The sequence below is a fragment of the Triplophysa rosa genome, linkage group LG5, assembly GCF_024868665.1.
Source record: "Triplophysa rosa linkage group LG5, Trosa_1v2, whole genome shotgun sequence".
NCBI lineage: Eukaryota > Metazoa > Chordata > Actinopteri > Cypriniformes > Nemacheilidae > Triplophysa > Triplophysa rosa.
This window is the reverse complement of record NC_079894.1, coordinates 27,793,396-27,813,235: the sequence shown is the minus strand read 5'-3', so window position 1 is coordinate 27,813,235 and position 19,840 is coordinate 27,793,396. Positions and strand designations below refer to the sequence as shown.

The 19,840-nt window shown below is 39.0% G+C and overlaps 3 protein-coding genes across 3 annotated transcripts in view; 1 reads left to right on the top strand and 2 right to left on the bottom strand.

Moving 5' to 3' along the window:
* Positions 1–36: 36 nt before the first annotated feature.
* blvra (biliverdin reductase A) lies at positions 37–3,615 on the bottom strand. The gene is made up of 7 exons (XM_057334634.1): positions 3,506–3,615; positions 2,961–3,084; positions 2,415–2,534; positions 2,227–2,324; positions 2,014–2,121; positions 1,713–1,881; positions 37–1,073 (listed from the first exon to the last, which is right to left on the bottom strand). The coding sequence occupies exons 2-7, from the start codon at positions 3,077–3,079 to the stop codon at positions 809–811; spliced, it is 879 nt and encodes a 292-aa protein (XP_057190617.1). The 5' UTR covers positions 3,080–3,084; positions 3,506–3,615; the 3' UTR covers positions 37–808.
* Positions 3,616–4,138: 523 nt separating this feature from the next.
* Positions 4,139–6,563, top strand: LOC130554772 (cytochrome c oxidase assembly factor 1 homolog). The gene is made up of 5 exons (XM_057334638.1): positions 4,139–4,196; positions 4,883–4,992; positions 5,073–5,224; positions 5,383–5,459; positions 5,571–6,563. The coding sequence occupies exons 2-5, from the start codon at positions 4,899–4,901 to the stop codon at positions 5,650–5,652; spliced, it is 405 nt and encodes a 134-aa protein (XP_057190621.1). The 5' UTR covers positions 4,139–4,196; positions 4,883–4,898; the 3' UTR covers positions 5,653–6,563.
* A 3,429-nt stretch (positions 6,564–9,992) lies between these two features.
* hecw1b (HECT, C2 and WW domain containing E3 ubiquitin protein ligase 1b) overlaps positions 9,993–19,840 on the bottom strand; it is a 31,566-nt gene continuing 21,718 nt past the window's right edge. Inside the window, exons 11-28 of the mRNA XM_057334595.1 lie at positions 19,427–19,577; positions 18,829–18,941; positions 18,282–18,403; positions 17,853–18,038; positions 17,646–17,780; positions 17,281–17,389; positions 16,490–16,586; positions 16,318–16,401; positions 15,786–15,892; positions 14,548–14,662; positions 14,325–14,438; positions 13,715–13,867; positions 13,431–13,529; positions 13,032–13,161; positions 12,811–12,957; positions 12,603–12,717; positions 11,557–11,755; positions 9,993–10,856 (exon numbers count right to left, since the gene is read on the bottom strand). Coding sequence (XP_057190578.1) covers positions 10,745–10,856; positions 11,557–11,755; positions 12,603–12,717; positions 12,811–12,957; positions 13,032–13,161; positions 13,431–13,529; positions 13,715–13,867; positions 14,325–14,438; positions 14,548–14,662; positions 15,786–15,892; positions 16,318–16,401; positions 16,490–16,586; positions 17,281–17,389; positions 17,646–17,780; positions 17,853–18,038; positions 18,282–18,403; positions 18,829–18,941; positions 19,427–19,577 — 2,288 coding nt within the window. The 3' untranslated portion in view covers positions 9,993–10,744. The remainder of the gene's footprint in view (positions 10,857–11,556; positions 11,756–12,602; positions 12,718–12,810; positions 12,958–13,031; positions 13,162–13,430; positions 13,530–13,714; positions 13,868–14,324; positions 14,439–14,547; positions 14,663–15,785; positions 15,893–16,317; positions 16,402–16,489; positions 16,587–17,280; positions 17,390–17,645; positions 17,781–17,852; positions 18,039–18,281; positions 18,404–18,828; positions 18,942–19,426; positions 19,578–19,840) is intronic.

The window sequence follows — 19,840 nt, the reverse complement described above, 5'->3', positions numbered from 1 at the left end:
ATCACCATAAACAAAGATGTTGGTTAACTGTTTAGACTCGTTAAAAAAACATGCCTTTATTTATCAGACCTTCCCAGACAGCAAAGAAAACTGATTTCTAATGGGATACTTCACCCAAAAATGAAAATTCTGTCATCGTTTACTCACCTTCCAGTCGTTCCAAATCTGTATACATTAATTTGTTCTGATGAACACAGAGAAAGATATTTGGAAGAATGCTTGTAACCAAACAGATCTTGACCCCCATTGACTCCCATAGTAGGATAATTAACTCCCATAGTAACGTTAATTAATAAACACTACAGTTATGAGTCACGTGATATAATAAAGGAATGTGTTAGTTTACTGGTTATACGTAAAACAATGACATCACCTTTCAATTCAAAACTTTGATTCTAAACTAATACAATTAGCCTACACGATTCCTGTTTTTGCAATTCAAGCTGTAAAATGATATTAAATTCCATTTTCAAGCCTCAAATCTTAAAACAATGATAATGTAATTTGCTCACCACTCATGCTGCTCGAGTTTCATGATTTTCTTCCAAAAAGCTGCCTGTAGTCATAATGTTATGCCACTGTATAATATGAACTTTATTGTGTGTAACAACATGAGGGTCAGCAAATGACGACAGACCCGTCCCTTAACATAAAAAAAAAAAAAACAGGCAGATCTGTTGCATCCGTTCTAAAACCTCTATCCCTTAATACCACAGCAGACGGTAAGGCAAAACTGACATTTAGGCCTTCATTGGAACACCAGCTCTGAGCTCGCAGCGGTTCATTTCTATCATCCGTCTGCGCAGTTTCACGCCTGTCTGCTCTCGCTGAGCTGTCGTATGCGGTCTGCCAGCTCCAGACAGTGCAGGATTCTGTTCTTCTCGGCCTGAAGCTCCTCAGCCGGCACGTCTCCCTGCAGCTTCTGGCCAAACAGCACCATATCCTGCATGAATAAACCCACCGGCTCCCGCCGACCGGCAGGTAGTTCAGTGATGGTGACGTCCTGGAAGCGGAAGTTAACGTGCTTGGCTCTGCCCAGTCCTGGACCTCGTTCTTCCATCCATGTAAGGGGTCTGTGACAGATAAAAAAAACAAACACAAGGCTTGTAGTTATCAATATGAAATTATAACATCCAGCATCCACTCACAACCCTCCAGCATCATACAGTAGCATCATTGTTTTGCAAAGACAAAAAAAATAATAAGGTAAAATCTTAAAATGAATGATCAGTTACATGAAAAGCATAACATTTCCCTTTATAAACGGGAATCTAAAGCCTGCCAAATGGTCAACTACATATCAGTATTCAGTTTGCATTTCTTAATAAACATAAGGAACTTTAAAGGGATGGTCCACCCAAAAATAAAACATTCTGTCATAAATTACTCACAGTTGTTCCAAACCCGTATGAATTTCTTTGCACGAAGATATTTGGAAAAATGTTAGCAACTGACATTTCTGGGTCACCATTGACTACCATAGTAAAAGAAAATATTTGTAGCTTATTTTGTTATGCTGAACACAAAATTAGATATTTTGAAGAATTTAGGAAAGCAAACCGTTCTGGGGCACCATTCACTACCTTTTTCATCTTTCCTACTATGGTAGTCAATGATGTCCCAGAAACGTCAGTTGCTAACATTTTTCCAAATATCTTTCTTTGACAGAATTTTCATTTTTGGGTTGTGTATCCCTTTGGTGATGGTCTTACTTCTGTTGTTGTGTCAAAAGGTGGGCCGTCATCTTTATGTATTTGTTCTCTTTCTCCTCCACCAGAGACACTGATGTAACTGTAAGGTTCCCGAAAAGATCAACCAACCAGGTCAATCTGGCGATGCCACTGAATGACGGGAATCCAAAATCTGGCTTCAATGAGCCACCTAGGAACCACAAATAATAGAGATGGAACTGATGAACAAAATGAAATGCATTTATCGGACTAAACGAAACGCACCCCTCAAAAACAGATATTGTGTTGTGGCCAGACACAGTATTATGATTCAGTATAATACCTGTGAAGTGCAGCGTTCCTTCCTCCAGCGTTTTTCCAGCTATGTCTTTTTTCAGCTGTTTGAAGTCAGGAGTGAGAAGTTCAATATGTTCTTCATGTAGCACCAACCCTGGAGGTAAGATCAAAACGTAAATAGTGTGGCTGGCTTGTTAACGCTTCAAATATAAACACATGGTTTAATGCGATTTCAGTCTCGATCATGTCTGCGGCTCACCCTTCTCTTGAGCCAGATCCCACAGATCCACTGCAGACGCGTAGCTAAGAGTCATGGGATACTCCACGCACACATGCTTTCCTGCCTCCAGAAATTGTCTGAGGATGAAAAGACATGAGAGAGGATCGGTAACATGTGAAGGGTTACAAGATATGCTTATTCAGAAAGAGAAGATCTGTGTGGGTCACCTGATGTGTTCTTCATGATTGGTGTTTTCCGTGCATATAAAAGCCACCTGGATATCATCTCTGCTCAATGCTTCGGTCATGGGGATCTGTTTCACTCCCTGCTGATCTTCAAGGCTCCTCCTACGCACAGCAAAAAAAGACATATAAAGGAAACAGAAAGCAATCGCACGGAAAATAACATCTATGGTCATTTGACCATTTCAATCATTTATAGAGAAACATTCACACACATGTTCTTCTATAATAATATCGTAATATTGTATTATGTCTATATAGCCTATATATGAAGTTTGGTTATAAAATGAGATCAAATTAGTCAAAAATCATGTTTTTTTATTGTGCGTTCCAATTAATATCAATCAAACTTCAGTTGCTTTGTTTTGATTAAAGCCATAATAACTAAAAAATACAGCTAACTAACACAATAAAAACATGATTTTTTAAAAAATATCTCATTTTGGAACCAAACTCTTCATATACAGTATATATAGAGAGAGAGATTTATATAAAAATGGATGAATGTTTGTCTGATGTAACGTTACTGACCTGGAAACAAAGCCTTTGATAGTGAGTTTGTCAGCAGCACTGGCTGGTAAAGGAGCGAGTAGTTCTCTTAATCTGACACATCCTGCAATGCCTAAACCCACCACCACTGATCCTCGCATGATTCCTGTAACATTGGTGACATTCAGACATGTGATTTACATTGTATAAGCTCAGAAAGATCCGATGTATGGCTGGTTTAATGCAGTTGCGGTTGGATGGTTTCTACGATAGATTAGACAGAATCAGCATGACAAAGCAACGTTTGCTGAATGTGCGTCTGCCCGATAACTCCGTATATCAGCTTTATCGTGACTGAGTATCTTGTATCAAGTCCTTTTAAAAACACTAAACTTGAGCACTGCAGAAAAGCATCAATAAAGTCGATTACATGACAGACCTAATCGCACTCTAAATACAATAACGTTACATAATCCTGCACCGCGTCGGAAAAAAACATAAGAAAAGGGGCAAAAACGGGAGATTACACAACGCTAAATTATTCCTTCTCATTTGTGCATGTCTACAAATAACACCAGTGTCCTCACCTCTGAATGACAGTCCTTGGATCTCTAATACACTTGCAGAGAAGAGTAAACCGAACAGTCTAATGTGGGAACTGAAAGAACTTTCGTAACTCTTTCGTGTGTTACGAAAGTCTGACGTCACTCGTGATATATACCAAAGATTGTCCACAATAACAAGACGCCGCACTTCTATTATGAATAGGCAAAAAGTGTAACACACGGCAACTCCAGGGAATAAAATCCCGCTTTCTAATCATAATCCATCGTTAAGGATTCTCTGGTGGAGGAGCTCCGTACTGTACAGATCTTCAAAAGATGTTTTAATATATTTTAAATAAAAAAGTATGTCTGTTAATTTTATGGGGGTTTTTTGCGAGATTTGAGTTTAGAAATGACATTTCTGGTAGAGCAAGTGTCGTATTATTTTCTGGCTGGAAATGTTATTTAACTATGCCCATATTGCAAATATGGCTACTGAGTGCGGTGAATACTCATTAATGTAATCGTGATCACGTTCAAATGTATTACTTCTTTATTATTAAAACATAGACTCAAAAATAGACGTATATGACGTTTTGTTGTAGCATAATAAATCGCCAAAGGTCTACTCGTGTGTCCTTCATATTCACAACAGTTTAAATAAAGTTTTTTTTTGAACGAACATGGCCGCGCCCATCTTGCGCTGTAGTTAGTTTCTGATTTCAATGTGATGGTAAGTTCATAATATAAATATTATAGGCCACATTTTAGATCGACGCACGAAATATCTGAAGCTTCTGTAATTAATCTAGGCGTTTTGTAAGACATTTATAACGTAGTGACCATTTAAAAATACGAGACACGTTAGGACAATGATAAAACCTTGTATTGTACAGTAATTTTTACACTGCTACTTGCTTGTATAGGATGATAGTACTATGGTATTGTTTAAAGGACACCGGTGTACGAAATTTTATGATGCATGAATATGATGCATAATACTGTGTATAAAAAATACTGTGATATCAATGTACCATGTTGCAATTGTTCTGTTATTTGCCACAGTAATTGAATAAACACAACTGAAATTATGGGTATTTCTTATTGACCCAAAATGTTAAATACATTTAAAAAATAATAACAAACAACCGTATATAATACCTTTTTCAACGGAGCCAATTAGCTGACTTCATGAAGGGCATCCTGGGATGTATAGAAGTTATTTTTGCTTAGAAAACCATGTATATTTAGAAAAACATTTATCTGCAAAACCAAGCCTTTACACCAAAATGTATTAGAGTGTCTCCAAAAATGTGTACTTTTAGTGCATTCATTCCAGTGGGATGTATTCAGTTTGTAAGGTAAATAAAATGTGCTACCATCGCTGCTGTTCTATAAAGTGCACAAACCTTCATACAGTTTATCTGAACTGAAGATGAGTCGATCAACCAGTCTCCTGCAGCAGATGACTATCTTCATCACCGTGGTTACCGGCGGAGGCTGCGCTATGATGTATTACCTCATGCAGAGTAAGTCACCAGCATTACATGCATTAATTACTGCATCTGACACCTGTTAAAGTGTTTTACACATTTGTTCTCTCTTAAAGAAAATTTTGCTAAATCAGAGTACTACCGTCTGGCCCTTGAAGAGCTGAACAATCATTCTACAGCCATGGCCAGTCTTGGTGCACCCCCTTTAAAAATCCACAACATCCATTTATCAGACAGACACAACCGCATGGACCACAACAGCGCACAGGTCAGCATCTTAACATTAGATTCATATGATGGACTGACCAACTTAAACCTGCTTTTGCTATAAAGTACATCAGAATATTCTAAAAAGGGGTATTTATTGAACATGTATAATTTGCTGCTGGTCAGCATTATTTTAATCCTCTTTTATATTAATTTCAGTTAAAGATTCCAGTTACTGGGTCAAATACTGGAGGTTATCTCTACACATCTTCAACCAGAGACACTCTCATGAACAGGTAACCAGAATTTTCCTGTTCAAATCTCAGAACTAGTTTTTACTCCAAACTCTTCAGAGTTGTCATGTATATTGTTGTACAGGAGATAATTGTCATCTCTTCTGTCACTAGGTGGCACCTCCAGCAAGTGTTGTTGAAGCTCAGGGATGGAGAGACTATTGAGATTTTCAACAAGACAGAATCTCAAGAGTAACATCACACAGAAGAAATTCCTCTCTTATATCTGTGATTATTGCGTTTTCTATATTTATTTCATTTAAAGCGCTAAATGAATGGTGATGCAGTTTGTTTTGTGTCATTTAATACTGAGACAAAATAAAATTCTAATTTCTAAATCATTTTTTTAATATATGAACTGTTATTTGTTTCACGCAGTAATGTTCCAATTTCAAATGTTTACAGTTTTATTACTATCAAACCAGTTAAGACATACATGCAGTGTTTAAAGTTCCTCTTCATTTAAATATTTAAATCTAATGAAGTCCTCTACTTTCAACTTAAGATGTTTGTAAAGTCTGTAAATTAAAATGACAAATTCAACCGAACTGCACATAATTTCAACATGGCATTTTTATTGGCATAAGCACGAAGAGTCTAGTCCTGTTGTACTGAATCTAACCTGTAGGTGTCAGTAAAAGAGCATTAGCTGACGTCAACCCTTAACACTCTCAGTACTATTTATTTGTGAGATAAGCAACACATTTGTGTAATTTGACAGCAAAAGTAAAAAAAAACTCTTTGAAATCTCACTAATATTTGGTTTGCAATGTGGTAGGTTCGTTTTCCTGCTCTCCGCCCAGATGTAACCTTGTTACTCTTTAGTCTTGATCCATTTAACATGAAAAGCATCAACAAACGTATAAATAATCTAATGCACAGGACTGAACACACTTCACAACAGCACAGTGACCAAATTTAGTCACCTCAACTCCCCCTCTGGTCTCTTGGCTGAAAGGTCCAGAGACCCAGAAAGACTGGAAAATATACTCAATAAAACTGAGAAAACATTGGGTTGTTTTATCAATATTTATGTTCATCCCTTTAAAAAGCTAAATGAATAAAAATGGGAAATCCTGTCTCCCACAATGCAATGTGTTTGTCAATAATAAACCAGAATCATCAAATGCAACCTTTTACATCAGATTTTGATGCAAAATTAAATCAATGATGTTTAACATGCCATTTTTTTGTATTACAGTGTTTGACTGAGAACATTGCCTTAGGCTTCATCTTCAGTCTGAATTTATTTCTATCCTCACTGAGTTGGGGTTTCATGTCTCAAACTTTCCTTCCCCTCTCAATCCCACCAAAGTCCCAAAAACCACCCGGCTCCAGAAATATCCATAGAGCTCCGGGACCATCTGTCTTCACTTTCATCGGCCAACAGATCCATGGAAATAAATATGTCCTCATTGTTCTTAATATTTGTTTCTATAACCTTACTGTATGTGTACATCCTTAAAAACGTGTTTATTAGCTTATGTGTTGCATACGTTTCTATGGTTCTGTAGGTTTGCTGGCTTTGGCACATTTTATTTGACTTGATGTTGTTTTAAATATTACAGGACTAAAAATGTGTAAATGAAGTGTGACGAACTTAAATTGAGTAAATGAACCTGGGCGTGTGAAGACTCGCAAACCACTCCCCACATTAACCTCTTGCTCTTCAATGTGCAATATTTTCTCATGGAAAGCTTTCTATAACTAGTCAGTCCCCTTTTAAAGCCCATTGGATATACAAAAATAAATTTGAAGTTTAGCTTTGATAAAACATCTTTAAGGTTGACCAAACAAACGTCTCCCCTTATTACAAGATAACTTTGTTATTGGTCAGTCGATTATTATATGTAATATTTTTGTAAAATGACCACTAAAATAAACTCACTGTTGTTCCATGTATAATCTTGTTATAATATCAAGTGTTGCGAAGAAATTTCAGGCGATGCAATAGAAAGTGATTGTTTATTGACATTGTTTAACAGTGTAGATACAGAGCTCTGCCTGAGAGAGGCGCTATAACAGTGACCTCAATACACAATTCAAACCTTTTCACATTTCCCTCTTATTTACTTTCACATAGGCTTAATGAAGTGTATAAAGACATAAGCAGGCTTGTGTATGTGAGGTGGAAGCAGGGCAGGAGCCAAATCCAGCTGTGTTTCCCAGAATGCCGTGGCAGTATGCTCCAGAACCATCTCTTTATTCGCGTCACATTTTCAGAGGGCTGCGAGTTCATAAATGCAGAAAAGACCTTCACGAAAAGCATGTTTTATAATTCCAAACAAATATGCATAGTTATATACATTTCATATACCCATATTTAACCTATGATTATGTAAATAGTAATATGAAGAAATGTTTAAAAAAAGTTGTTGGCTGTTGAATCAATTCATAGTTTTAAAATGACATAGACTGTTTAAGCAAATATGTACTGATAAACATACATCTCTGAAATCTGGATAATACAAATATGCACTTTCTCTACATTCCTAAGCAGAGCAAAATATTCAGTTGTAATCGTTTTTGTTTTGAGCGGCACAATTATATTTCGGAGACAATGAAAAGCCATGTTTACGTTTCACTATAAAATGAAGAAATCCGTCACCGGTTTCTCACCCTTCAATCCAAATCCACGTCAATCCAAACCTGTATGACTTTATCTGTTCAACATAATATGAGATATTAAGCAGAATGTTGCCAAATAATGAAAGTGAAGGGGAATGATGACGTCGAGCTACAAACATCTAAATAAGAAAAGCACCATAAAAGTAGTTCATATGACTTGTGCACTAGATTTAATAAGCAATCTGAGGCCGAACGCTGTTTGAAGGAGAAAAATCTCTAGGTGTTTAAACCGAACCAATGGCATTTGACATCACTGATGCCGAATCTTTGGGATGCGCATTTTAATAAATACACATTCCCACCATTCACTTATTTCCACAGAAGAGCGTCATACAGGTTTGGGACCACATGAGATGAACTGTCCCGTCAAGAAAAACAATCGAGAATCAAAATAAAAGAGCAATATGCCCTCCATCAGATGCAAGTTAAACAAACACAGGAACACACGCCTCATGTTGAGACAATTCAAGACCATCTTACATGTACAGTGTATGACAAAATGTATACCAGAAGAGGAATCTAGCCATCAGTAAACCAAACCAAACCAAATCAAATCAGCTTTCTTTGCATATAAATGAGTTTGCTGTATTACAACACAACAGTTGTAAAATGTGGTGCACCGTTTGGTCTGCCATTACTCAAAACCCCGTATCAATGAAAAAAAATGTTTTTTTAAATGATAAAAGAATATATAAAAACCTCTTTATTAAACATAAGTGAGAAACCAAACACCTTATAGCATCTGGTATTGGGAAGTAGCTTAGACTCGAATGGCGTTCACATTGAAATTGAATTCGAGACACAATTTGATGTCTACCAATGAGAGCACAGACAGATGAGATCACGTGACCCAGTTGGATGCTGCAGCCAATAGAAATAAATCAGTAGCAGGCGTTACAGCAAATTCTGTGACCGTCGTATTCTGTGACCCTATGAGGCGCTGTTGTCACTGTGCAATTACGGCTCTCACTAAATCCTTGGTGTTTCGAGTCTAACGTCATCACGCAGCTTTCTTAAGACTCTAAACAGCAATGATTTATTCAAAAACAACAAGCCACACACCAAGGATTTAGTGACACAGTATTTGCACAGTGACAACAGCGCCTCCTAGGGTCACAAAATACGACGGTCACAGAATGACCTGGTTTCCATCACTCACATCAAAGTGCACATAAAGCCAGGGTGATGGACTTTGATGTGAGTGATGGAAACTAATTTTTTACGCTCGCTTGATGTGTTCTTTCTTTTTTGCGAAAAAGGGTTAATGCAAATAATGGGAGATGGAAACGCAAATTCCTGCGAAAAGTAACGTAACTGCTCTATGAGTCGGCGTAACCTGACTAACCAGAGTACTGATCTCGTTACACAGCATCTGAAATATTGTTATGAATTATTCTTAAACGCCTGAGCAAAGTCGTCAAAGTATTTCTGTAATTGCCTCTTAGAACTTTCACGACTGCGTTTCGCAAACAGCAGACATCCACAAAAGCAAAAGATATTGTTTCATCTGCTTGCGCAAGTAAATATTATATAAGAAAATGTTTATATTCAGTGGCTTCTCTTGCTTTTCTTACTGATATTTAGTGGCAGTTTATTAGGAAGTGACGGCTGACCAGTTGGATCGAAACGGTGCTTATTTGCAAATGTTTTATGCAATAAATTTTCAACTTTGGATGGAAACCCAGCTAGTGTGAACACATTTTACAGTATGTCGCAATATCTGCTTTTAATAACAACTGTAATATAATCAAACCTAATATTATTGATATTGTGTTAACACTACACATATGTAAATATCTTAATGAATCCAGCAACAGTATCTTATTTACACTCCACGTGGCGGTTAACATTATAGAAGTAAATAACAAATAGTTGACCAATATTTTGCATTGTTTTTTTTGCAAAATGTCTAAAATGTCAATAATATCATTATTGTGAATTCTTGTGGCAGTGATAACAGTGTAGTGAAAATCTAATGTTGTGAGAGCTCGAGCAAATGTGTTAATAAGACAAAGCAACAAGCAGCAGATCCTCCCTCTTTCTAAGTTTTCTGTCTAACAAGTGACACAGCTGGGTAAAACATACTAAAACATCAAGAATAACCACTCACCTCAATGAAAAAACAACCGTCTGTCAACACTGAAAGCTCCAAAACCAAAGTTCACCAACAACATGACGTTTTTAACTCCTTTTCAAAGGCTTTCATAGGAAGGACAGATTTCAACAAAAATCCATTAATATTCAATTTCCATAAGTGCAAGACCAAAAGTGTTGCATCTTCCGTTGACTCCTGCAAAGTGACGTGATTTTGTGATGTCATTTCCTGTGATGATGCCATCTTCTGTGTGTGCCGTGGTGCTTTTCTCTAGGTGTATTTGGTATAACTTTACAATTCTTCTTGTGAAACTGCATGAACAGAAATGGCGACATGGTTCATGTGCGAACGGAGAGACTCCAGCGGAGGTCGAGGCCCTGAGAGTTAAAGCAGATTGAAGGCTTCTCTTTCTCTTTGCATACACAGTTTCATCTGTACAAACCCGTGGCTTGTGCATGCAGTTCTGTCCCGAACGAACCCAAGAAACCCCGAGAATCACGCTTGCAGATAATAACATACAGTGTACACAGGTCACCGGAATAAAGGTGTTTTACGTGTGAAGTCCTCATTCAAGGCCAAAAGTGCTGGTCTCTTCCACAGCGATGAGCAGTTTCTCATATAACATCGTGTAGGACGGATAGGGAGGAAGATCCAGGCGATTGAAGCAAGTGTGCGCCCTAAAAAGCAGACACGGCATGTCACATCGTGAGCTTCAGCCTCCAGATGTCCAGTTTTCATATCAGTGGAAATAAAATATGAATAAAGTTGGGTTTATCTACAGTATATTAAAACTGACCCGATTGAATTTCTTTGTACGTTTCTGGTTTTTGTGTGCGTAATTCACTGATTAACAATTTATTGCAAAAAAAAAACTTGTGGTCTTTGTAGTCTTTCATCAAAATGCAATAACTTCTTCCACCTGACATGCATACAATCATATTCTTTTTTGCTTGGTCACGTTTATTATCGTCCAAAAAATGATCTTGGAAGAAACTTAAAGGGACACTTCAACCAAAAATGAAAATTCTGTCATCATTTCTTCACCTTCGAGTTGTTCCAAACCTCTATAAATGTCTTTGTTCTGATGAACACAGAGAAAGATATTTGGAAGACCAAACAGATCTCGACACCCATTGACTCCCATAGTAGGAAAAATTACTGTTGAACACAAAAGAAGATATTTTGAAGAATGTAGGACAGCAAACAGTTCGGGGGCACTTCAGGGGTAATAAGCATTTTTCCAAATATCTTTCAGATTTTATACAGATTTGATTTGGAACAACTCATTTTTGGGTGAAGTATCCCTTAAAGGCGTGTTATATAATCATCAGTATAAATGGCACAAGTGATGTGTAACAGGGAAAGTTGCGAGCGTACCTTGGCAGAGATGTGATCTTGCCCCACTTCTCGATGCAGAAGCGTCGCAAGCCGTTGCTCCCGCGCAGGGCGGTGAAACCCTCGTACGGCACGCTGGAGGTGCCCGTCACAAACTGCAGCAGTCTCAGTCTCTGTTCATTATTGAATCGCTCCACGGCTCCCCAGAACCAACGGACGACAATGTGTCCGTCGTGATAACCTGAAAGAGAGACTTTAACTTTTGTCCTCATGCCCACGCTCGTTAAACTGTTTATAAATCAGTCATTCTGTCTGTCTCATTTGCCTACATTTAATATGCCATTATATAAGCATTTCTAACACGGTTCAACTAGCTAGTTTTTTACAAAACCAGTCTTATGTGTCAATTTTTCAAAATTGAGAGTAATATGAAATCTGAATAAATACGCTTTCCATTGATGTATGGTTTGTTAGGATAGGACAATATTTGGCTGGGATACAACTATTTAAAACGCTGGAATCTGAGGGTGCAAAAAAATCGAAATATTGAGAAAATGGCCTTTAAAGTCGTCCATCAGAGGCGCTGTAGCAGGCAGTTGCTAAGAAAAAACTGTGTTGTTTTGATGCTCTCTATTGGCTTAGCGCTGTAATGATGTTGTAGAGAGTAGATGAACCCGAAAGCTGAAATTCTAAGTTGTACATAGATACCAAACATGAGTGGGTAACTCTCAAAGACAAACTTTAAAAGAGAGTAAAGTTTGTAGGCATGTTTCCGGCCATTTTTGTTGGCGATTTTACAGCATCCACTCACAAAAATAAAGTTTGGATATATTTACGGTAGGAAATTTACAAGATATCTTCATGGAACATGATCTTTACTTAAATAAAAAATCTATAATGTTGACCCATTCCATGTATTGAATCTATTGCTACAAATATTCCCGTGTGACTTATGACTGGTTTTGTGGTCCAGGGTCACGTATGTACATGTGGTATTTATAACTAGTCCTGTATGAAATAGGAGAAGTACATGTAATGTCCCCCATTTAGAAAGACAAGTAAACATGCGAGTGTGTGTGTGTGCTGACCTCCTCTGTATTCCGTGTTGTTTCTCCAGTCGTTCAAATCGATCTCTGCCGTTCCTGCAATAACCAGCTCCAGCTCTCTGGCATCAAACACTGACACCAGACGAGAGTCCACCACCTACACACACGCACAGAGGTCAAAGGTTCATAATACTTCCTAATAAACAGGCAAATATGAAGAGAGAGCAAATGAGACGATCAGCATGTTGACCTCATAGAATCCTCTGACGAGCGCTTGTGTCTGCTGTACCACACCTCTCTCCACCCTCCACTTCACCATCCGCTCGATGTATTCCTTCTTATTCTTCTCTGTGACCTGCACGTGTGTCCCGCCGGACTTCAGCTCTCGCTCCGTCACCTGACATAAACACACACACATGAAGTATAAAACACAAACTCAATTATATATTAACGACTTCGGGTCTCTCTCACTTGTCCAAACACTTCCTCATTGACAGTGAAGGTGAGATCCAGCACGTCTGTGATGTCATTGTCCTTCATCCACTGCAAACTCTGATGAAACTCTTCGTCCAGATACTCCAGATCACTGAGATCTGTGGCTCTGCAGGCAAACACCAGTAACCATAAGAGCCGGACCAAAAACGATACGGATTACGATTCAACTTACGATTACGATTAGCCAGATGTATTTGTCAGGTTTTTGGCCAGAAATAGCTCCCTCAATGAACAAAAGGCCAGGGGCAACAATTAAACATAAATGTAATATTATACAAAAACATCTGACCACATAATGCCATGACTGACCAATCAGAATCAAGCGTCATGCAGTAATGTGTTCAACAAATGATGGGAGACCCATGGTTCACTCACAGTCTGAGCAGAGCTTTATAAAACGGACGAGTGAAGAAAGCATCCAACAAATACTGATGAATCAACACCAGGCCCAGAATTCGCCCGCTGAACCGGAACCTGCAAACCAACATCACATGCTATAAGAAATAATTACAAAAATACATATAATACAAATAACGCAATAAACATACACATAACAAACTAAAAACTACAACAAATATTTCTTTCTCCTAAAGGAAATTGAGCTCTTATACAGGAAACAGGAAATAGACTGTCCCGACAGGAAGTGTAAAGCATCATACCATTCTAAGTGGTTCTCCACGAACGCAGACATGGGGCTGATCTGGACAGTGTACGTGTCGTTGGCGGAGTACTCGAACAAACCGTAATAAGGGTTAAACAACTCCTGAGACAACAGGAAGAAGAACTCTCGTGACGGTCCGCTGTAGTCCAGCCTGTACACAAACAGCGTTATTGTGCTATGTACTGTTTGTTAGCGATGTGTCTATATCAGTGGTTCTCAAACTTTTTCGTTGTAAGGCCCCCTTTGTGTATAGTGCATCGCTTTGCGGCCCCCCAAATAAAGACTTATAATCTTAAATTTAACATTTTTATTTAAACAAAAACATATTCGGTTATACAATGCTGAAACATCTATTCTTTTGTCTGGTGGTCTTATTTTTCTGATGTTTGATTGTATAAAATCTATGATCAATTTCTATATTTCATAAAATGCCACAAAATCTGTGGCCCCCTGGATCCATCTCGGGGCCCCCCCAGGGGCCACGGCCCCCAGTTTGAGAACTACTGGTCTATATACCACCTTGGAAAACGTAAACAATGCTGATCCAATGCTGTCTCTAAAGTTATATCTGAAACGAGTCATATGGATCAACAGAAATGAAGTCTCACCCTTCTTCTCCGACAAAAGTGATGTAGAGTTTGTTCCTCTGGAGCTCTTTCCGTGAGTAGGCCATGACCTGATTAAACGTTCCCTCTAACAGATGATCTCGTCTGACAATCAGTCTACAAAAACAAGATCACAGCACAGGTGTATTTCAAGTGTTCACTTCACAACAGTGTTTCATTAAGTCTCTTTCTGTATTTCTAATGAAAGATGTCACGGTGAACACACTTGATCTTGCCGGGACCCTGCCCGTAACCCTTGGCCTCCAGTTTCCTGTAGAAGTTACGGAGTTTGGCTTCAAAGTCTCTGCGGTAGGGCGCTGGTGCTCGAGCTCTCTGTGTACCTGATGATGAGACAAACGGTCACGAGTCGTGACTCACGACTGATGTCGGATCGTAAGTGAAACATCAAACACCGGAGAAAATCTGTGATGGATCAATAAGACTGACACAGGAAAAGAGTTTGTTCGCTTTGAGAGCAGACAAACAGAAGGGACGGACAGCTGTTCGTATGTTAAAGTCCCCGTGAAGCGGAAGTTGCGATCGTTTTTACTTTCGTATTCTGACGCCTTTCCGAGTGAAACGGAATTTCAAATGAGGAAAAATCGGGGGTTGCTTATTTTTTTCACTGCGATTTGATTGGATGTATAAAAACAGCCGATGCATTATGGAACTGGGAGCAGACTGACAGTTGAAGGGGAGGAGTTAACGGATGCTCCGCCCAAGCCTTTTTACGTCATTTGAGATGGACAGTCACTACAGGGATGAAGTGCATTTTCAGATTTGAACTGAAGATTATGAGCGCACATGAATTTTAAAAAGAGAATGAGCCACGTTGGTAAGCTATTTACAATGCTGCAATATTCCATGAAAAAATGGACATTTTTAGTTTTAATTTCACTGGGACTTTAAAGACAGCTTCTCGTGCCTGGACACGGACCCATGACAATCTAGAATTTTCTGATATTACTACATACATACATGCTCATGTGGGTTTCATATGCTTTGAAAAACTCTTGTTGGATAATACAATTTAAGACATTCTAGAAGTCATTTTAAAGGGAAAATCCGACATTTGGGAAAATAACACAAAATCATTGACCCACATGCAGAGGTATAAAGCTGATTTATAGGACAGAAGAAGGAGAAAGTGAGCTCAGGTCTGAATATTCACAGGTAACAGGTTTGGTTTGGTTTGGTTTGGTTTGGTTAGGTTAGGAGGGATAATACTGAAGTCCTGAGAGCGGCTGACCTGGAGAGCTCTCACCAGACAGACAGCAGGCCGGAACGAGAGGAGTTCTCTCAAGAAGTCCTTCATGAGGGCAGATCAAAGCGTGGGTGAATAAGCTACAGCTGGATTCTCTTTTTGATGATCATTTTCAGTCATGGAGGATTTTTAAGTTCTGGGGTTGTTCTCTTAATGGAGTCTGTGGGACATGTGATGGCCTGTGGTCACGACGGACTCACCTGGAGAGTTCTGTGGAGAGGAACCGGGCGAACAGCGAGGTGAGAAGTTGAACCCCGGGTGAAATGATGCGAGAGGAACGTAAGACATGATCTCCTCCTCAAACAAACTGAGAAAGCAAAAAACGCACATCGTTGTGACAGATCCTTGTTTTTATTGTACTTGTCTTTAAAACATAAATCGCAAATGATCTTGTGATTTTTTTGTGACGGTAAATACTTCTTTAGCCTTTTGCTAAATGTCCCATCTACATTTCTGCACTGTAAAAAAATAGTTGGTTCAACTTAAAAAAATAAGTCACCTGGTTGTCTTAACCTTTTTTATTTAATTCAACTTAAAAATATTAGTCAACTCAACGAGAAATTAATCGCGTTAACTAATGTTTTTAAGCTGAATTAACTCAAAATTGTAAGGCAACCAGGTGATTTTATTTGTATTGAACCAACAAAAACCAACAAATAATTGTTTACAGTGTGTTAACTTTGACAGTTCGTCATGTGTATTATTTTCTGCACAGCCGTGGACATGCTTTACCTCAACAGTATGACCAGGTCAGCATCACACGAGAGCTTCTCTAGTCTTTGAGTGCCTTCAGTCCGGATGTGATGAACCTTTTCCCTTCACAAACACACAAACACACACATCTGTGTAAACTCTCAAACGACAGCTGGCGTATAGAAAGGAACGTCACGAGAGAGGACAGTACTTGAGCGAGTGGTTTCTCGCGAGGGACGGCTGTCGCTCCTGTAACACCTCGAAGATGTTGGGTTGCCGTAGAAACACGACGATCTTGTCGTTGTATGCTGAAACAGATCAAATATACCTGATATCACTACATAAACAGAACAGTGATATACTGAATATTTACTAGACAGTACATTGGTGATGGTTTTGTTGTAGAAGTAAATATATTTAAGTAAAATGTCTGTTAACTTTAAAAACAGAATTGAAGGAGTAGTTCACTATAAAATTCAAATTTCATGATAATTCAGATTCACTCACCCACATGTTTTTTTTATTAGGTGTTTTTATTTTAAAGTGAACTACTCCTTTAATGTTTTAGAACAGTGGTTCTCAAACTTTTTCGTTGTAAGGCCCCCTTTGTGTAGAGTGCATCGCTTTGCGGTCCCCCAAATAAAGACTTATAATCTTAAATTTAACATTTTTATTTAAACAAAAACATATTCGGTTATACAATGCTGAAACATCAATTCTTTTGTCTGGTGGTCTTATTTTTCTGATGTTTGATTGCATAAAATCTATGGTCAATTTCTATATTTCATAAAATGCCACAAAATCTGTGGCCCCCCTGGATCCATCTCCGGGCCCCCCCCAGGGGCCACGGCCCCCAGTTTGAGAACTACTGTTTTAGAAAAGATGGTGTACATTCTGGTGCTTATAGAGACACTACATACTGTAGTAAATATAGATGTAATGGATCCCATCATGTCTGAAATGAATGTCTGTTTTAGTACAGTATGTAGGGTTTGAACAGACCTAATGGGACGGGCTCCTGCTGGCTTTGGCTTCGTATGGCTGCTACCAGACTGTTTCCAGGCCTGGCTAACAAAGACACTCCACCACGCGTGCGCGACACCTCGGATGCCTGGAAGTAAACGAACACAGAAATAATGGATCTACTAAATCTTCTTGTATATTATAACAGCCATAGCACAGTGTGAATGCTTTACATTTTAATATTCTTTAACATCTTATTTAAAAAAGCATCTTAGGTACACTAGTGTAAATTCAAGAAGCAGCATCACTTGTTACATCCAAAAAGTATCGAAATACTTGTGATGCGCTTCACCCAATAACCCAAACAGAAGGTCATGTTGGATGGTTGTGTGTGCATGTCTGACCTCTCCTGCGCTGTAGCTGCGCAGTCTCTGCAGGTGCTGGCGATGCGTCAGGTGGTTGGGCAGTCTTCCGTTCTGCAGGGGGATTCTGGGATCAATGAAGGTGGTGGCGCGACTGTTGTGATCTACGAAGAAAGACTGCAGAGGAAGAGAGGAGACAGCTAAAGTGTTTGTCTGACAAGCTTAGACGTTTATGAACGCGTCCGGTACCTTCCCCTGCGGGTCCGTTTTGATCTCCCAGCCCCGCGGCAGCTCCAGCTGAGCATCAGCGAAACGGTTCAGGAAGGTCACCAGGTCGCGGTTGTGCTGGTAGCGCTCGAAGTTGCGAGCATCGCGGCGGATCTTCAGGATCATGTGTTTGAGACACGAGCTGTTGGTGAACATACGATACGCCCCCTTCAACACCAAGAGAATGTTATGTTAGCATCCATCCATCCATTGATCCTTACTATTCATTCTCTACCTTCTCTCCATCCATTTCTATCCATCCATCCATCCACCTTTTTTAACTTCAAAACGACCTTTAATTTTCAATTCTGCTCACATTTCGATTTTAACTGCAGTTATTCATCTCACTTCCCATTCAGGAAGTGAACTGGAACTTAAAAAGCATTCGTGTGTGCTGTACCATGAACTCACATAATTAGCATGAAGCACCGTGAAGAATTCTGGGTGAGTGATGAACTTGACCGCGGGACTCTGAAGCAGCAGTGTGACCTTCTGACAGTGACCTGGAGAACAGGGAGTGTCTCTCCTCAACTCTGAGACACAGAGAGAAAGGAAGAGAGAAAATGAGGGACCTCTAGAACAGTGGTTCTCAAACTTTTTCGTTGTAAGGCCTCCTTTGTGTTAAGTGCATCGCTTTGCGGCCCCCCATATAAAGACGTATAATCTTAAACGTAGAATTTTAATTAAACCAAAAACATTCAGTTATACAATGCTGGAACCTCAATTCTTTTGGTTGGTGGTGTCATTTTTCTGATGTTTGATTGCATAAAATCTATGATCAATTTCTATATTTCATAAAATGCCACAAAATCTGTGGCCCCCCTGGATCCATCTTGGGGCCCCCAGTTTGAGAACCACTGCTCTAAAACATGCTATGGGACCAGAAAGAGACACCTGCAGAAAACAGCAGAACAACTATGATCATGTCTTTAGGGCTGACGTGTGTGATGTGGATTACCGTTGGTCTGTGGAGGCGAGTCAGTCTCAGTGTTGGCCGTCCTGTCGTTGCGGGGGCTTCCAGACTCCTCGTCTCTCCTCTCTGTGGCCATTGTCCTCTGGATGGTCTGATATCTGATATCAAAGTTCACATGAGCATCTTTTTAAAAGTACAGATCTTTCACTTCTTTACTGTTACGGAATTGCTATTGGTGATTATTTGAATAGCTTTTTTGAAAATCTAGTGAAATCCTACTTCAATCTCTTTTACTTTATATCTTTTTTAACTCGGTAATGGATTATGCAGCAACACAAAAATAAAATCATCTGTGATGATTCTTGTAAATGCAAAAAAAAAACTTTCAAGTTGACACACTGCTCTCCAGATGTCATAATAATATACAATAAATCACAATAACAGTAATATTGCTCAATGATCTGAACATTTACTAATTTCAACCTATTTTATAACCATTAAATAACCATAAAAGGACTATATTTCATCATCATAATTTCCCTTGATATTTATTCTAGATTTTTTTTCCTTTTCTTTACTCAGTTTTTGTTATTAAAAAAAGAAACTGCTGATGTTGTAGAAACCGGTCCGTCAAGTTGTTTACCTCCTGTTGAGCTGCTCCATCTGCTGGACTGAACCAGACCTGCGCAGGCCATCCGGCGTGGCTGCGGTCGTGGGCCGTTGCCAGGTGGTGGACCGGTTGATGTGATCCACGTAAAACACACGGCCATGGCTGTCGATACGCGCCTCCCAGTCTGAGCAAAGCAAACACACGCTTGTTATATAAATCAATGTTCATTTCAGTCATTCTGTCTGTCTCATTTGCCTACATTTAATATGCCATTATGTAAGCATTTGTAACACGGTTCAACTAACTAGTTTTTCACATTTTCTCAATAAAACCTTCGGAGCTTCTTCATAGCAAATATGCATGGTGTTCAAGTTCAAGGTTGAAAGTTTATTCCACCACGGAGCCCCTTTCAATGTAAAACTTTGCTGCTGATTTTATCTTACACCT

Coding starts and splice junctions, on each gene's coding strand:
- LOC130554772 (XM_057334638.1), top strand. CDS start 4,899: ATGAGTCGATCAACCAGTCTCCTGCAGCAGATGACTATCTTCATCACC. Junction 4,993..5,072: donor GATGTATTACCTCATGCAGA/GTAAGTCACCAG, acceptor TCTCTCTTAAAG/AAAATTTTGCTAAATCAGAG. Junction 5,460..5,570: donor AGAGACACTCTCATGAACAG/GTAACCAGAATT, acceptor TTCTGTCACTAG/GTGGCACCTCCAGCAAGTGT.
- blvra (XM_057334634.1), bottom strand. CDS start 3,079: ATGCGAGGATCAGTGGTGGTGGGTTTAGGCATTGCAGGATGTGTCAGA. Junction 1,882..2,013: donor AGGAACGCTGCACTTCACAG/GTATTATACTGA, acceptor TGTGGTTCCTAG/GTGGCTCATTGAAGCCAGAT. Junction 1,074..1,712: donor CTTTTGACACAACAACAGAA/GTAAGACCATCA, acceptor TATCTGTCACAG/ACCCCTTACATGGATGGAAG.